The sequence below is a fragment of the Balaenoptera borealis genome (assembly GCF_965194805.1).
Source record: "Balaenoptera borealis genome assembly, chromosome: 19".
Lineage (NCBI taxonomy): Eukaryota > Metazoa > Chordata > Mammalia > Artiodactyla > Balaenopteridae > Balaenoptera > Balaenoptera borealis.
The window spans coordinates 8,003,493-8,022,789 of record NC_138878.1 but is presented as its reverse complement, the minus strand read 5'-3'; the positions used below and the strand labels follow the sequence as shown (position 1 = coordinate 8,022,789).

The 19,297-nt window shown below is 43.6% G+C and overlaps 2 protein-coding genes across 2 annotated transcripts in view; one reads left to right on the top strand and one right to left on the bottom strand.

The window, feature by feature from the left end:
- The window catches only part of WWOX (WW domain containing oxidoreductase), a 965,623-nt gene extending 956,361 nt beyond the window's left edge, over positions 1–9,262 (top strand). The window contains exon 9 of the mRNA XM_082366371.1: positions 8,176–9,262. Within this exon, the coding sequence (XP_082222497.1) occupies positions 8,176–8,364 (189 nt within the window). The 3' untranslated portion in view covers positions 8,365–9,262. The remainder of the gene's footprint in view (positions 1–8,175) is intronic.
- An 88-nt stretch (positions 9,263–9,350) lies between these two features.
- MAF (MAF bZIP transcription factor) overlaps positions 9,351–19,297 on the bottom strand; it is a 362,282-nt gene continuing 352,335 nt past the window's right edge. Inside the window, exon 3 of the mRNA XM_082366378.1 lies at positions 9,351–9,488. The gene's annotated coding sequence lies outside the window, so the exon portion shown is untranslated. The remainder of the gene's footprint in view (positions 9,489–19,297) is intronic.

The following is a 19,297-nucleotide window of genomic DNA, read 5'->3' as shown; positions in this document are numbered from 1 at the left end:
GTTAATTATGGAAGTAATATAAATGAGATGCTCTCCGCAGTATGTTCTAAATGAAATATCAACAAGGCCAGTGTCTTTCTTTGAGCCTGAGAAATGATCCGTCGCAGAGAGCCCTCTATGAAAAGGCACAAGCCTAACGCAGACGTGCTTGACTTGACTTGAAACAGTGTGGCTGGACGCGGAGGGTGGCCTGCCTGTGAGATCTGATTGTTGTAGATGCCAGTCTCTTAATTCGCTGCTGGAAGAGTTAGTTAAGAGTCCGTGGATTTCTTACCACGATGCCATGTGGCCTCATCAGAGAAGACCCTGTGGCTTTTATCCCCCCATCACCAATGCGTTTTCGGTACTAGGTCGTAGACTCTCTCTGTGTCCTAGGTGTAAACGAACCGTCAACCTTACAATGGCAACAAACAGCTTGTTTGTTTGTTTGTTTGGGGTTTGCCTGCTCACAAAAATGGTCAGCTCTATGGTTTTCTAAAAGAGCCAGCGTGGCAGGCCAACCCAGTGGTGCAATTCTGTGCCGAAGAAGGGAAGGGGGGAAGCTGTCTGTTTCACTTGTACTGTGAAGATATGCTTTGCACCATCATATTAGAACTGAACCCATTCATTCTGCCTGGCGATAACTTTAAAGGTTTATTTCAGTATACATGGCAAATACAGAGGCATACATTTATATACAGTATACAGAGCTAGCTAGAACCAAGGTTAAAGAAGTAAAAACGTTTCAAATTAACACAAGCTAAATGCCTTCTTTGAGCTCTCAGGAACACTCAGTAGTCCTTCGGCACTAGTGTCCAGGTGGCCGGGTTGGAATATTTCAGGAACGGGCCATCGGATTTGTCCCAGGTGGAAGGATGATGCGTATTTTGGTGGCACATTTCTAAGATCCTTCTGTCTTAGCCATTTCAAACTAACCCATGGAAGAGTGGATACCCCAGTGCAGTTTCCCAGCCCAGCAAGACAACTCCAATTCCCTGCTTGAAAAGCAATGTGGGCAGCCCAGGCAGTATCAGCACAGAATGCCCAGGGAATGCTTTCATGGATCTAACAGATGTTGTTCCAGGTGTAACAACGTCTTCTCTTATTTTTAATGAGACCGTCTCTCCAGCCCAATCAGTTCTAGAACATCTCTGGCACAAAAGGAAGGTAGAACAGGCATGAATAATGTCACCCACCTGGACTGTACTTAGCCATTCCTTTTCCCTTCCCTCCTTTGGAGGACTCCCACTCCACCAGAGCACGTCTAGAAATAACAGCAGGTCTCAGGACGATGAAGTCATGCTAAATGTTCCACCTTCACTCTTTTGAGACCAGCCATCAATCTGTCATGGAACCCCTGCCATGTTTACGGCAAGGATTCTGGAACACAAAGGGGGTAGGAAGAGGGCCTCATTCATGTCAAGGGAAAGTTCAGAACAGTTCAGCCAATTGAAAACACAGTCCTGCAAACCTCCCAGGGCCACTCTGCCCTGAAGTGCTGCCGATTAGCCTAAGCAAAAATCCTCGGGAGCCTTGCTTTCCAGAACAAACATGGCTCTGGACCTCTTTGGGTGGTCGGGAGTGTCTGCCTACCCCTCCCCCAAACGTAAGGCCAGCAAACACAGATATGCTCTTCTGCCTTTAAAAGTCCTTTCCAGCTTTCCATCCTGAACCTACTAGCCCCTGGGCTTGTTCCTACAAAGATTTCTCAGAGAATCACAGCCACCGAGAATCAAAGCCTCCTGACTTTCCAACTCGTTCTGCCCTGGTCTTCAGGTCAGTCTCTTAAAACTGCTTAATGGTCTTGCTAGAGATTCATGGCTTTTGTCAAGGAGACTAGCATGGTCTTTGTAGCCTGATGTGGATTTGGGGGCATAATATTCGGGGTGCCTCAATTGCAAATAAGAAAGCCTCCATGTCATCGTGATTCTCTCCCAACCAAGACGTGGGCACATCTGCTGTGTGAAAGCTCTGTCCCATTTGTGCCCCTCAAACACCTCTCACTCAAACTGCCGTCTACTTTTTGGGGCTGTGTGCTGTGCCAGGACCCACTGCACCGATGGTGATGCACTGGTATATCCCACGGCTTAGCTCTCCTTCAGAGCAACTGCCATCGAACCCGGTGTCCCAAGGTCACCCAGGGAATGGTACTCCTTTACCTGCCACGGGAGAGACAGTCAGCTGAAAAGGAACCTCTGAGGCTTTCCACGTTTGTGATCCTCTTTAGCAAAGAAACTCTTTCCCTGAGGCAAGAGGTAAATATCTTAACAAACACATGGTGGTAGGTACACATTCTCTTCCGTCAGGCTAAGATCTGCATGTGATCTAAATGGATTCTCCAGAACATTCTCGAAGACTTTTCCAGCCTCCTCAGTTAAAAACAAATATCCGCTTTCCCGACCCTCTTCACTTTTTCTACTTGAGAAATTGAGTGGATTTCCCTTCTGTAATAAATGCTAAGAGCAGCCTGTGAGCAAAACTCCCGAGGGCTATGAAGAAAGTTCTATTATGATATCTACAAGAAGTATTTGCAGGTACCTAAGCCTATATTGTTTGACGCCTTTGTAGGAATCACTTCTTAGGAATTTGCAGGAATTAATTTCTCAGGAATTAATTGGGGGAGGCCAGGAGAGGGAGGTCGATCAGTTTCCTCTGCAAACCTGATGTAACACGTCAGATATTATCCTCCAAAAGGCCGTATTCATTGTACACGTGTGTGAATTTATAAGATGGAGATCGCTCGGGGTTTCACTGGTTTTGATGTGGTTCCGTTCACGCTTTGAAAAAAAAGTCGATCGTCCAAGAGTAGTAGGTTCACAGCTGGTCCCATCTGGCACCTGGAGGTGGCATTTTGAATCAGGTGATGGTTTTGTTAAGGGTCACTTGCCTTTGGATCTTTTGAGGTGGCGCTGGGTCTTCATTTTTGTTAATCCAAATGGATATAATTTCAATTTAGTTCACTGCCTGAATCAACAATGGGAAAATCTCCTCCCAGCATTTCTCAGGTGAGCACATGACAGCCCGTTTTTTAAAAATTAAACGTACAGCCCATCCCTTTAATTTTCAGCCACACTGTGGCCAGACGTGGCCTGGCTGAGAAGGGAAAGAGGGCTCCTCCTAAGGTAGCTTCAGCCAAACGGGAGACACAGGGAATGGGCAGCCCGCCAATTTGTGTCGCAAGTTTGGGAAGGTTTTGTACTGCATCTGACATGGATTCCGGAGGGTCAATCTGTGTGATGATCTGTGTGGCTTTTGGACCAGTTGCTTTTGAGCTCTGGTACTAAGTAGGCTTTCCCTGTAAATGGGGATAATGATCGTCCCTGGCTGGTAGAGCTGTGTGCGGGTTAGAATATGGCGCTTACAAAGCTTTCTGCACAGTGCCAGAGCAATGGCAAGCTCTCAGGAGATGCTGGCCATCGTTACCACTTAAACAGTCCCCGTACGCAACGACTCACTAGAAAAGCTCGACAGTGTGGAGGAAAAGGGTCCTTTCGAGGCACGTTCTCTGTCGTCTCCCGTCTCGCATCATTTTGGCGGAAGTCGGTATATTACTGATTTGCACTCATTCCACACCCAGGCAGGAGGGCGAGGGGTTGGTTGTGGTCACACGAGTGGTGAGTAGGGAACACGTAACCTTTTGGAGCAGCTTGCTTTGCTTTTTTCTCTCAAATCAGAGATTTAAACCGTCCTATTGCTGAGAACAGCTGTGCTCCAGGCACCCCAGTCTCAGGAGATGAACCCTGAGACAGACACCGCGTCGCACGTTTCCAGTAGGGTAGCTGAAAACTCTCTTTGGGGAGGGTTATTGGGAGACATGAAGAGACTGAGAGGGCGGCCATCAGTCCCACCTATGGCACCTGCATTCACTGCCCCATCTCCGCCAAGGCTCCGGGATAAATGATTCTGCTGTACTCACCGGGGCGTTGCATCAATTCTGCACTTGGAAATGGTTTGCTTTGCCTCACAGACCCCAGATGAGTAACAGGGAAAGCTTTGAGGGTTCGAAGAGGCACCTGTCTTCTCTTCCTGTGACACCTGCAAACTTCTCTGTCCCGGGAATTCAGCACCATCATCAGTGCCCGCTTCCAGAAGGGACGTTCTCCTTCCCTGCCCGTGGGGTTCCAAGTCCAGTGTAAGTTCTGTGCTGCCTTTCCTTACTCAACTCCACTTTTTGCATAGATTGATTCACTCAGCATTTGCTGTGCAGTGTCCCGATACCGACGTGTCTGTAGGAAAGCAATCTTAGAACATCTGCTACTCTCAAAGTCACTGAATATACAGATATCCCATGGTAGTGTGTCTACTTTTTTATGTGTCTCAGAGTTAAATCTATTTTAAGACAGGAATTTATTCTTTCTTTTTTAAAGAAGCATGCATTTTAAAAGTAGAGAAACCTGAAAACTAAACATAATTGTGTAACATGTGTCCTTATTAAAACGTAAGTTATATTAGAGTACCTACCAATGCATTACAAATATTAACATGTGGGTGGATTTTTCCTTAAGCCTAGATTGTTGATCAGAAACCCCTGTACCTTTCTCTTGCAAAGAGTCAATATTCATTTGGAGTCCGTGCGGACAGCTGCAAATTGATGGCTAGTGGTTATCACGTAAATGTTGATGGAACGCGGCTCCGTCACCATTTCATCCCAACCAAGGGCTTTGGAAGGATGGATGATTTAGATCTCAGGGCCCCAACGATAAATGAACAGTAACTGCTTTCTAAATCCCACCTTTCTGTAGTTGAAGACTGTGCCGCTCATCCGACAAATGATTTCTGAAAGAGAATGATGAACCCCCTTATTACCCAGATGCTCTTAACTTAATCCCAAACAAGAATCCTGGGTAATTTTACAGACGCTATAAAGATTGATGGCGTAGTTCTCCTTTGGCAGCTCGCACATGTTTGACTAAATCAGAAATGGCATTCAGGCGTGATTAAAGATTCTACTGGGCTTCCCAGAAATCCTCGGCCCCGTGTGATCCGCACCCTAACTCACTGCCGTCGCTACAGGATAGAGTCGCCACCCTGGTTCCCATGATCAGCAACTGCATGCAGCCTCCAGGCTTCCCATGAATTTGTTCTTAAAAAATCGCTGAGGGGAACCCACAGCTCCAGCTAGTGTTTATATTGCTATTATCTTATCACAATGGATCAGTAAGCAGTGGTGCCAACCAGCAAGGCAGATATTTTATAACAGAGTTGTTTGCTGTTAACGTCATTTCCTTGATAGGGCTCTTTCATTTTTTTCTGGATTACGGACTGATGCCCCCCAAAGTGGCAGGAAAGTCATTTGATGGTGATGAAAGTGCTCTTTAAAAATTTTTCTTCTATCAGTTTAAAAATGTTTTATCTTGTATCAGCAGTACCAGCTTATTTACTAATGAGATTTCCTAATGTGGCTCCATCTCATTCTGGTGATAGGCCGAAAAGCTGATGAGCCCCAAATTAGAACTTGTTATTAAACCGTCATCCCACCTGCTCATATAAAGATGTCACTCAGAGGCTGCCATGGGTGCAGCTGAAAAGAGCGTTCCCTGAGAAGCCGAAAGGGTCGTGGGCTTGGGACGAAAAGATGTTGTCACTACTTCACGGTCCAGTCTTTCTTTGCCAAATGTGCACAGTTGATCTTCGGAGTGGAAAAGGTGGTCTTTGCTTTCAGGTGCCCTGCTGTGCTGTGTTCTTCTACAGAGTCAGCACCGCTTGTGATGAGACTTAAACTGTGTATCACCCTGAGCCTAGTGGCAAAGGAATCAAAGCCAGCTCTTGATAAAAGATTGGGCTTTACTCAACTTCATGGTTTTTCAGCATGGTAGCCAAGTGGCGGTTTACATGAAATGAGGTCGATTGCAATTGCTTTCACATTCCATGGAGGGAAAATGCATGCCCCCCGGCTCCCTCATCAACTCGATTCTGAATCAATGTAAGCGCAGAATTTCTCTGCAAAAATACCATTCCAACAATGCAAGAGAGTGCAGCATGCTATCATTTTAGAAGGTCAGAGTGGCAAAAGATTACACTGGGTTGGGAAGAATTCCGTTTGTTGCTTTCCCAAGTGGCCAACTTTGATCTTTTCTCAGGATTGGTGGAGCTGTGAAAGGCCAGTTTGTTGTGATGTATGAATGCTGATACTATAACCACTCTGGGGTGGGGTTGAGGGGGCCTGGATTTAGGAATGAGCTGACTGGCTTCTCCCACCACTTGAGAGCTGATGCCAAAGGGCCCTGACCACTCTTTGGTGGTTTTGGCAGTTGCAAAGTAAAATGGAAATCGAAAACAGATATCCAGAAAATTATTCAAAACACCATCTCCACCTGACATCTGCTAAGAATTGAGGCCAAGATGGTATTTGCTTGGGTTGGCGAGATGAGCATCTCAGCTCTTCCATTTGTCTTTAGAGGTGCTTTGCTTGCCTTTTTTCCCCACATGGGATTCAGGGGAGTCAGATAAGCCACTGGAAATTCGTTAGATAAATGTGCTAAGCTAAGGGGTATTAGGAATAATAATTCAGTGAAAGGACATTTGGATGACGTGGGCTCATGTCCATTAGACCTGAGCCACACAAATCAAGTTGAAAAGAAACAGGTGAACCCAAGAAAATAAACAATTGGCTATTTGGGGAGTGGGCATGGGTGAGAGGGCTGGGGAAATAACACACCGAATAACTATTTCGTTAAAGCGAAGTCACGTCAGGGGTTCAAATTTTGGACCAAAGGGTCTTGTCCAATACAGTCAAGCAGCCCGTTATTATCAGAACTCAAGTGTCCCATTCCCACTCCACGCCCCCCTCCTCTGCACAAGCATGTCACTTCAACGTATTCGACCATTTGGTTTTCAGACAAATTCAATAAATGTCCCCCCGCCCCCCTGCAACAAAAACCCCAAGTCTACTTTATAGTACTTTCCTAAAATTTATAATACCTTGAGACCTTGATTCTCAGAATGACCTTGGCTCCCGATGCTTATACGAAACAACCATGGTGAATGCAAACCAAACCCTATGGGGGGGATGCTCTCCAGTAAGCTCTCTGCTTGGGCACAATTTAAACCCTGTAGGGGGAGAAAAAGAGTAAGCTTTTGGGTGGGGATGGAAACTCACTTCCCTCTCAATTAGATGTCCTTAATGTTTTCCTAATGGTGGCCTTATCCCCAGTTATCTTTCTCCATCCTCCTCTGCCTCCCACCCCTCTTCTCTATCAACTGATAATTAGTTGACGCAGCAAGGGCTGTAATGCACATAAATAATCATAAGACGCCAGATAAACTGTGTTGGTTTTAAATGAGAGCCGTGCCGACGGTGTCTCCCTATGAACACCAGCCTATTATCTTTAATTATGGCTTGCAAAGCAAAGTGATTTCTTGCCCTCTTTCCAGCATCCCTGACAGCATTCTGTCAGCCTGGATGATATGGTGCCCCATCGCCACACACACCCCTAGCCACAGCGCCAACTGCTACTCAAAAGGTCAATCGCAAGTGATCAATTGCACTCATTACAACTTGCGTTTTGAAGGGGGCTGGGAGGACATGGCCCCCCAAGCCACGGTCCCATTGCCAAGTATGGGCTGAATATGACACTTCTTATAAAAAGGTCTCCAGGATAAGGATAAACTCACAAACGTGTCTTCTGTCTGCATGAGGCACGTGTGATGGTGGGGAATATGTGTATACGTGTGTCTCAAACATTTTAACACAGCATCACAAACCCTTCCTCTAGCAGCCCCACGGGCAACGAATAAGGAAAAATCTGGCACCAGTCCCGCTTGGTTTTCTACCTGATGGGCCACGATTAGAGTGGTTGGTTTAGTTCAGAGAGAAGTTTCTAGAAACTTCTCGGTGTCAAATGACATGATGCTTTGAGAAGTGAGGAAGTGGGATGAATTTGTTCTCGCGTGTTCAAAAGGATCCCATCTTCTTCTCGTTGCTCAGAAGAGACATCTGATGTGATTAACTGATAGACGTGTCTGTTTTCAAAGCCTTTTCCTATACGAGGTGTAAAAAGTCACACTGGCTTTACGAGCGGAGTTTATGAACTCGTTTTCCCAGGATGGTCCCATCATACCTTTTACAGTCATGTGCTTTGAGTTCAGTACCCTCGGCCGTGCTGAGATCCAGATGCACCTGAACCAGGTGGGGAGAGACTCTTGCTCATTCCCAGTTAAAAAAACGTTCTGTGGTCTTTGTTCTTTGCTTTCCAGCAACAAGGAGCTGCCACCACCGTCTACTGTGCTGCCGCCCCGGAACTGGAGGGTCTGGGAGGGATGTACTTCAACAACTGCTGCCGCTGCCTGCCCTCGACGGAAGCCCAGAGCGAAGACACGGCCCGGGCCCTGTGGGCGCTCAGCGAGAGGCTGATCCAGGAAGGACTTGGCAGCCCGTCCGGCTAAGCGGGCGCTCGGCAAGGATCAGCACACATGCCCACCATTCGTGAGTGCTCGGGCGTAACTGCCAACGCTGGACCCCTTCCAACTGATCATCCCAGGGCTTTCCATGTCCCTCCGACCCAGATCCGCCAGAGTCAAGGATATAAGAGTAGTCACAACAGGGCGAAAAACGTTAGGTACCAATGGGAAGCAGGGAATTCTGGGGGTAAAGGGACAATACGTCTTTTCTGGGGCTGGGTTAGGCTTGGGTCCCTCTGCTTCCCTGGTGATGGCCTGCTTGAAAGTGAAGCTTAGTTGCTCGGTAGGTTCTTCGTCTCTCGGTAGAAGCACGAGCAGTTCTCACCGTGTAGGACAGCCTGGTGCCCCACTGCCCCGCCCCAGGCACAGCGTAGCCAGGAGCTGGCTTTCTCCTATTTAGGGAAGAAAAAAGCCAGTATTTATCCTTCGCTGCACTGATCCAGGAGATAACCATTTCCTTCAGCCTGATCAAGTCGGAGTGGGCTTGGCAACTACTGGAGAGAGGACCTTCTGAACCTTGTTCCAGCCAAGATGGAGGTGACACTTAGAAATGGATGGGATACACACAATTAGTGGGTCACCAAGTACTGGTCCACCAACTCCCTGGCCAAAGCCATACAAAAGATTCTTTAGCGATTATAACAAATTTTGCAAATCATTCCCTAGATACCTTGACAGGCAGGAAAGGAAGTCTTGCGCCCTTACAGGATATTTTGGGGATGGGGGATTAAAAAGCTGTTCCCTCCATTCCTCACTCACGGTTTCGGGAAACAACGCCATCGCGGAGGTTCCCAGCCCCTCAGTGTGTCTGTTCAGCATCCTGCTTCAATGTCCTCTTGTTCCTCTCATCCTACGCTTAATAAAAGAACATGCTTGAATAGTATCACCTGAAGTTTTTTTGTCTTGTTCCTTTAAATGTTTGTTTCAGTTTTGTTTTTTGTCGTTTTGTTTTTTTAGAAAAGCAATCCAGAGGAAAAATAAAGCGCTTCTTGTAGACGCCAGGAAAACACCATTCTCGTTTCTTCTCTGAGTTTTGTTTTGTTTTTGTGCTTTGTGGCTGTCTGCAGGCCGAGTTGTCTCACGCAATTAGCATGCCAGCATCATATTTTCTGTTGAAGAGAGAAAGAAAAAGAAAAATGACTATCACTTAATTTCACCTTAAGAGGTTTTGTTATCAGGGATCATTTCAGTCCTGCAATGGTTTGTTCCCCCTGTAACTACCAAGTTCTTGGTGATTGATTAGAAACCATCTCTCCTTACTTAGGAGAATAGGGGGGATGGTTTAGAGGCTCTTCCCCACTCATCCTGTTATCACTTACACTGTGGTTTCCAGGCCATTCCTGCAGGGATGTAAGAAAGGCCACTTTGGCAAGGTGGAGACAAAGCTTTTGCTGAAATACCAGGAAGGTGGGGGCAGAGGGTATGCGTCACTGTGCCTCCTCTTGACAGTGGCAGCTTCAGCCCAGACAACGTCATGAATTTCTGGGCCTCTGGCTCTGTGGTCAGTCAAACACCAGTGCTTTCCAGTGGTCCATAGCCTGGCTACATCCTCCCATCTGTCTGTATTCGCCCTTTACAAAATCCTCATTGTCATAGCGCCTTTCAGACTATGCATCAGATAATGTCACTTTTCTGGTCCAATCCCTCCAGTGCTTCTGCGGTAGACTATTTGCAAACGCGGCCATTGTAATTCTCCTCCCAGTCTCCACACCTTGGGTGGTCCCCTCTCTAACTAACTCTGGCCTTGGCCACATGACTTGCTTTGGCCAATTTAAAATGTGCTTGTGCACTGGGCTTGCCCTTTCTTGTTGCTCTTTGGAATCCTGCAACCACCATCCTATGAATGGCCTGGGTTAACCTGCTGGACAATGCGAGCCACATGGGCGCTCCCCAAACCGACAGCAGACTACCCATTAGACGTGCAAGCGAGGCCATCCCAGAGCATGTAGCCCCAGCCGAGCCAACCCAGATGAGAAGAAATACCCCAGTCCACCCAGAGAACTGCAAAAAATATAAGTTTGTTACGTTAACCCACAAAGTTTCAGGATTACTTGTTACACAGCAAACACTAACCGATACAACTGCTCATCTCACTGACTAAAGTCCCAAAATTTTTTTTTTACCATAGCCAAGGAATTCTCCCATAATCTGGTCCACAGAAGACTTTCTGATTTCATGTTCTAGCATCTTCTCTTCACTCACTACATTTAGCCACGCTAGCCTTCTTGTTCTCCTGAAATAAGCCAAGCAACCTCCCTACTCAAGGACTTTATACTTGCTGTTGCCTCTGCTGAATTGCTTTTCTTCCAGAGACCTGCAATGGCTTCTCCCCACACTGCATTCTGGTTTCTCGCTTTCTGATGAGGTGATATTCTGGTCACCGCATTCACAGTGGCACCCCGTCTTCCCACCCCTCCCCTTTATTTTTCTCCACACCGCTTAATACTATTGGACAAGTTATATGTCTATCTATTTACTATTTTCTCTCTCTACCTCCTATAATATAAACTCTCTGAGATTTGTCTGTTTTGTTCACAACTGTGGCCCCCGTGCCTTGAACTATTCCTGTTATACAGAAGGTGCTTAATAAATGACCTTTGAAGGAAAGGACGATTCTTGGTGACCGAGCATTATGTCCATGAAAGTAATTCCCATCCTTGTGAGAATGAGCGCAAGCCACCCACTGTGCCAGGCGGGCTGCAAAATTACATCTAATGTGACCAAGGTCCTCCCAGGCAGCCTCCTCTTCCCGTCTTATGGATAAAGAATCTGAGGCCAAGAGGTTTCATAACTTGCCACTGTCCACACAGCTCATAAGTGATAGAGCTGCTGTTCACACCCAGGCCTGTTTCTTTTCAAAGTCACACACTTCCCTGCACCAAGGCCACCGATCCTTCAAGAAGCTGAAAATGTCCTTTCCAATAGGAGGCACCGTTTTAACATCTCAGGCTGAGCACAGAAGTGACGTTACGGGTCTGACTGTAGCTCAGCATTAGGAATTTGGTGAAGGGGGAGTCAAGCCACAGCACAAAAGATGTCGGGAGTGTCATCAGGCAAGGCCATGTTCAAAATATCAGAGAACCAGGGGAGCATCTCCTGCTGCCTCCTTGCACCGTTAAGGCCTCTGTGCTGATGCCCATATGAATCCTGCATCAGGAGGTAAGATGATGCGTGAGGGAACTTGACCAGGGGAGGGAAGCATTCACCTCAATCAAGAAGCTCCCTAAACCTTCCCACACTGTTGGTGGGATGTAGATTGGTGCAGCCACTATGGAGAACAGTATGGAGGTTCCTCAAAAAACTAAAAATAAAGTTGCCATATGATCCAGCAATCCCACTCCTGGGCATATATCCAGACAAAACCATAATTCGGAAAGATACAGGCACCCCAGTGTTCACTGCAGCACTATTCACAATAGCTGAGACATGGAAGGAAACTAAATGTCCATCAACAGAGGAATGAATAAAGAAGATGGGGTACCTATATACAATGGAATATTAGTCAGCCATAAACAAGAACGAAGTAATGCCATTTGCAGCAACATGGATGCAACTAGAGATTATCATACTGAGTGAAGTAAGCCAAACAGAGAAAGGCAAATATCCTATGATATCACTTATACATGGAATCTAAAATATGATACAAATGAACTTACTTACAAAACAGAAACAGACTCACAGACAGAGAAACCAAACTTATGGTTACCAAAGGGGAAAAGAGGAGGGGGTAGGAGAGATAAATTAGGAGTTTGGGATTAGCATATACAAACTACTATATATAAAATAGATAAACAACAAGGTCCTACTGTACAGCACAGGGAACTATATTCAATGTCTTGTAATAAACTATAATGGAAAAGAATATGAAAAAGAATACACAGATCTGAATCACCTTGCTATACACCGAAAACTAACACATTATAAAGTAACTATACTTCAATTAAAAAAAAAAAAAAGAAGAAGGTCCCTAAGTCAGACTAAGTCTTCATACAATCATTCATCCAACAAACATACACAGAGTGCCACGTTATGGAAATTCAAAATTTAGGGTAACACCCCTACCAAAGTTAGAGCTATAAAAAAAATTTATATCCTGGGTCAATAGGAGTCTTCACAGTACACAGGTCCTAATCAACTTTACCAAAACTTCTCCAGGTTACTTGATAAACAGAGACCCCAGAACAAAAGCCAGGCCTCCTCTTGCCCATTATGCCCTGAATCCACCCAGTCAGACGGTGCCAGTCTCTGTGGTCCATTGCTGCTGCCAGATGCATCTTACTTCTGTGGCTGATTATGTGGTGCAATTCCTGGACAGGTGAGCAAGTGGGTAGCATAAAGCCTCATTCCTTTGTTAGCTTATTCTAAACCCAGGACTACTGCTCACCATCTGTCATGATATATATATAGAGTATATGTATATACATATGTAATATGTATGTAATATATACCTAGTCTTCCATCATCACTACCACTATTTGCAGGTACTATTTATTGAGCATCTACTATGTGCCAGTTGCCAGTCTAGGCAAATCACACCCACCTTCTTATTTTATGCTCAGATGATAAGCATAAAATAAGTGACCTTTCCATGGTCCCCTAGCTGGTGAGCGGCAGAGGCAGCATGTGAATCCAGGGCTATCGCCTTCAAGTCCGTGTGCCTCCCACTGCATCCCGCTGTTTACAGGATGGCCTGCAGACCACCAGTATACATATAAATAAATGTATACAATGGGTGAATTATTCACAAAGGAAGACTCTTTGGCTTCCTATCCAAGCCTGGGATCTGCTTCGCCTCCTGGTGCCTCATGTCTGGTTATAAACTCTACAAATTCTGTCCATGCCCTTTACCCGGCAATATTGGCTTCAGCCCCGTAGACCTTTTCTCCTGTTCTGATTGTAAACAGGTGTGCATCTGGCCTTCTTTCCCCTGGGCTTAGCCTCTGATGGACTCAATGTCCAGAGTCCTCCACCACTGCCCCAGGGCCACAGAATCCACCCAGGACAGGAAGAGGGGGCCGGAGTTTCTACCGTCATTTTCTGACAGAGCTGCTCTCTTTCCCTATGTCTTTAAAGCCCAAAGGCTGCCGGGTTTCCACTTTCACGGCTGATGAAGGGAGACCTTTCTGCCACTTTTCAATAGGAAACAGGAAACTGAAGCGTCCCCGGCAATGACTGAAGCTGTGGCTTGTGGTTTTGCTCTTTAAAATGGGGTGATGGGTGGTTTTGTTTTGAACTTCCATGAAGGAGGCCCGATTACTTTCATTAAGGTCAGCGCTGGGCCGGAAAGCCTGAGCTCGCAAAATGGCTCCCCGTTCAGGTCACCAGCAGGTACCATTTGAAGAAGTTTACATTTTTTTAAAAAAAGCACCTAAAATAGCAATATTTACCCTGTTCACTTTTTGTGCCTTTCCGCATATCCAAACTAGTTGGAATTCATTTTAGAATAATAAATAATGTCACATTATATGATCCACATGATGACTGAAAAAACTTCTCTGAATTCTACTTGACGAGATGCTATACTAATGATAAAGGTGAATTTTAAAAAGAAAATGACAGGCTCAAATACCACTATCCTAACAGAGATTTTCATCTCTGTTCATTACCTTTCAAGGCTTCATACTATTTGGTTTCATGCCCTTCTTTTTAAAGTCTCCCCCCAACAATTATCTCCTTTCTCAGTTTTCAGTTATTTTAATGGATGCCTCATATATCGTCTTGCCGGTGGGCCATCGTTTGGAAACTCCTACTCTGGGATATTCAGGTTATTTCTAGTTTTTGCTGTTAGAACTAACAGCTCAATTAGCATCTTTATGCACACAGCTTTTTCCTTCTATTAATTTTCCTCCCCAGCATACATCTGCATCCCTGAAACTCTTGAATCCAAGAGCTCTTATTTGACTTTTGCTGCATACTTCCATGTGCGATCTGGAAGGGAAGCAGAAGGTATATATTCTTGGGGTTTTTTTTTTTTTTTGGTTTGGTTTTTTACAACCTCGTCAGCATTGGGTGTTGCTATTTAAGTTTTTTTTTTTTAACATTTTAACTTCCTATTGTCACAATCTATAACTATAACTATTTATATAAAATACCCCCAAGCAGCCAGTCTCCTTATTTAAAGTATAAGCATTTTGTCTCTCATTTTCCCACTGGACCAAGTTCACAGTTTTAATTAGAATGGAAATTCCCAGTGAGTCTACGTTCGGTTTGGGTAGAAAAAATCAGTTCAGCCATGTCACTACATCTTTACCACATTACTCAATCAGTAAATGTCCTGCCTTTTTTTAACCTTTTCAATCACCAACTGTAGCACAACATGGACCCCATCTGAATGCCGGACAAAGACCAAAACCAACACCTAAGTCCCTTTGGTACATTCTGGCTTATGTACTTACCCCCCTAGCTGAAGTCCTGTCTGCTTTTATGAGATGTGCCACACCACTCAGAAAGACTGTCTTCCTTCTAAACCGATCTGTTTACAAGGCCATGCCCTGCTGTATCTTAGGTGTAAGAGAATAAAAGTTTCTTTTAATTTTTGAAATAGGTCCATGCAAATAGAGGCTCTCCATCACTCATTCAGATTAAAGAGGCTCTGTGCCTTCCTCCAACTTTCCTGGTTTTATTTGAGGTTCATGAGGGGCTTGTTCTTTCACTTTGGAATCATGACAGTTTCTCGTTTGATGCTGGGGACCTTAGGTGAGAAAGTCCACTTTGATAAAATATCATTTCCTGAGTCCTTACCAATACTTTGTGCAAAACACTTGACTGAAATGCTGTTTTTGGTCATTTAAATCTCACGAGTTTTGAATTAAATGTCACTGTCCCCTTTTTACCAGTGAGGAAAATATTTCAATCCTGGGGCCACCACTTCCTGTGTGATGTTGTCCCAGTAACTTAACCTCTCTGAGCTCCTATGTCCCAACCCCACGATACATTCGTGGTTTCTCTTACCCCTCCAACTTCATCTCTCCCTTGTTTTACTTTCTGTATACACAATTGGTTAGATTCCTCTAAGCTGAACAAATGTGAGTTCGTTAGTAATCTACCCGAATATAGTTTTATTCTTTCTCTATATCCTTTAAAGGTGACTTATGAGATTGCTTCAGGGGAAAAAAAAAGTCTACCACTGTATTTAAATACAGTTGATCTTAGAAATAATTGCTGAATAATTTTCTGTTCTACAAAATGTATTGCTGTTTGCTGTTAAAATGTTTGCTCAGCATTTAAACTTGGGAAAAAAGATCAGAAAAACAAATATTCCCAAAGTCCCACCCCTCAGAGGCAACCACTGTAAATGTTCTGATATATTACCTTTCACACTTTTTATAAATGCATTTTAAAATTTACTTGCATCTTTTCAGCTTCAGTTTTATATAGTTGTGATTATATTCCATACACAGTTTTATATATTTTAAATTGAATAAATTCTTGATACATCTTTTAATACCTTTATGATCCTGCATTCAGTAAACAGATATACCATACTAACCTTTACTGTTATTGGAGAGTTAGGGTTCCCCCATTACTGTATTTTCATTAGTATAATGCTTTAATAAATATACTTGTGTAAAACTGGGGGAGACTAGTTTATTTTCTTAACATGGATTCCAAAGAGGATGTAAGGTCAAACAATATGGGAAATTTTAAGGCTCTGGGTACCTACTGTCAAGAAACATTTTCTGGGCTGCCCACATGGCTGGTTTTGATACCTGCCAAGAGTTTTCTTGGAGAAGAGCAGGTGTGTTTTTACCCACTTGCTGTGGACCCGTTTATTTTCCCCAGATACTCTGCCCATCCGGTGTTTGGCAGCGTTAATCTCAGGGTTGCCTATGCAAGTTCCCGGGTATAGAAAACTCTTTCCCTCTGGAACCAAGACAGAAGAGGGCAGGAGCCTTGTGTCAGCGAAATAAAAAAGGGCTGAATGCGAAAGAATCAAGCTAAACTTTGGGTCAGCTGGTTTTGCCAGCCTTTGAAGATGCTATAGTGTTCATTGTTCAGCTGCCTCAGAACCTCCTGAGAAAGTTTGAAGACTTTCTTGGCCACGATGGTAAATGTTCAGAATTCTCGGCCCGGTTTGCTGAGGCAGGGCTGGCCCTTAGACTTGGTCCTGGGGAATTTTACCTGGTGTGGCCTAGATTTGAAGGACCTGATGATGAAGCCCTTGCTTTTCACTCTTATTAGTGGCTGCTTTCAAGCTCATTTCAGGGAGAGAGCCTGAGCAGTTCCTTCCCAGATGATTTAGGAAAAATTTCAGTCAGACCATCCTGTTTCCTGAACTAGATTCCAGAACCTTCTAGAAGCCTGCCTAAATCTCCCTAAATATTCCCAAAGCCTTCACAGCTTCAGTCAAAACATAGAAGTAAATGACATGGACAAAACCAACATACATATACATATATATATATATATACACACACACACATACACACACACACACACATATATACATACACACATATATATAAAATCTCAATGTAACAATGGTACTATTAGTACTATTTTAAATAAAATATTAAAATAAATAAAATCACAATGATGTGATTAATAATACAAACCAGACACTTGGACCTAGAAATTCAAGCTCTAATTTTAGAACTCTAAAGCAGGGCATTTCTCCCAGGCTACACAGATGATAGGAGTGTATGTGATGTGTATATGTGTCTGTGTATAGACGTGTCAGGAGTTTTGGAATTCAAAAACTCCATTAACATACTAATGGATCAGAGAAGTATTGTTATTAAAAACAAACTATTTAACTGGGTTTCATTTCAAACCCTCTGAACACAGGCCACTGTTTCTTTTAAGATACCTGTTTGTTAACAGAAATGGTATTGTCCTCCAGGACAAAGAGAAATATTTTTCTTAAAGCCGTGATAATTCATAATAATAATATTAATAATAACCTGATATCAATTTAAATGTCCAACAGCTGGGGTCAGGACTTTCTGACTACCATGGTGCTGTGGAAGAAATTTAATTGACTGAAATGATGTTTTTAACATACTAGGTGAAAAATGTAGGTTACAGAAGAGTTTTGTTAAACAAATATACATTCGTGTTTCTGTGCATGTAAATTACGTACTGAGAGAAAGAACTGTAAGGTGTTAATAATGGTTATCTCTGGGCAGAGGAAATGTAGGTGCCTTTTTTTCTTTATGCCTATCCATATTTCCCGCATTTTCTACGATGGAAGTATGCCCTATTACATTCTAAAAAATAAAAGTTATAAAAACGACAGAACACGCCAACGCTTATAAAATGTGCCCAGCTGCCTCTGTAAGCATTCTTGCACAGCTGTGGGCTGATTCGAGTCCAGTAACTGATCCTCCAGAAGGTTCTCTTGGGCTGACACACTGACATCAACGAAATGGCTTTCAAGTTCCATGGGAACAGAGTGGGGAATTTGAGGGCGGCATCTCACAAAGTAAAGTACACTTGAAAAATAAAAGCAGGTAGATTATATGGGGTCAATGGATAGTTTTAGGTAACTGGGTGGTTGTGTGAATTATACCTTCCACTGCGGTGTGTGTACAAACACCACCTCCCCGTGGCTTGGGCCAGGTGAGCTTTCCACAAGAGCCTTTCCTCTGCTGCAGTTTGATGTGTTGCCAAGGTCGGAATAACTCTTACCTTCCCACCTCAGTGCCCTCCTATTAACCTTGAGCACTCACACCCAGCTCGTGCAGAACCCAGACCGTGGATGGATGCCAAGTCCCTTTGCACTTTTTGTTTTATTATTGCTTGCTAGAAGTTTGAACCAAATGATAAATGGAAGTATTGATTTTGTTTATCTACTTGACCTCTGCTAATGTACAGTTTTAAGAAAACATATTGTTAGAAAAGTAAAGTTATATGTTTTGTGCTATTCTAAATAAATATACTCATCAAAAAACCTTAAAAGAAATATTTACATGTCCAAAGAAGACATACAGATAGCCAAAAAGCACGTGAAAAGATGCTCGACATAACTAATTATCAGAGAAATGCAAATCAAAATTACAATGAGGTATCACCTCACACCAGTCAGAATGGCCATCATCAAAAAGGTTACAAACAATAAATGCTGGAGAAGGTGTGGAGTAAAGGGAACCCTCCTACGCTGTAGATGGGAATGTAAATTGGTACAACCATTATGGAGAACAGTAAGGAGGTTCCTTAAAAAACTAAAACTAGAACTACCATATGATCCAGCAATCTCACTCCTGGGCATGTATCTAGAGAAAACTCTAATTCGAAAAGATACATGCGCCCCAATGTTCACAGCAGCACTATTTACAATAGCCAAGACATGGAAGCAACCTAAATGTCTGTCAAGAGAGGAATGGATAAAGAAGATGTGGTACAGATGTACAACGGAGTATTACTCAGCCATAAAAAAGAAGGAAATAATGCCATTTGCAGCAACATGGATGGGCCTAGAGATTGTCATACTAAGTGAAGTAACTCAGACAAAGACAAATAGCATATGATAACGCTTATACGTGGAATCTAAAAAAATGATACAAATGAACTTATTTACAAAACAGAAATAGAGTCACAGATGTAGAAAATAAACTTATGGTTACCAGAGGGGAAACGGGGAGGGATAGATTGGGAGATTCGGATTGACATATACACATTACTACATATAAAATAGATAACTAGTAAGGACCTACTGTATAGCTTGGGGAACTCTACTCAATACTCTGTAGTGACCTATATGGGAAATGAGTCTAAAAGAGTGGATATATGTATGTGTATAAACGATTCACTTTGCTGTACAGCAGAAACTAATGCAACATTGTAAATCAACTACACTACAATAAAAGAATTTTTTAAAAGAAATATTTACACAGAAAAATATCAGCAGCATTACTGTAACTACTAATAGAGAGAAATCCTGGGTGCATAAGACAACTTCTTTCTTGGGAATCTGGAT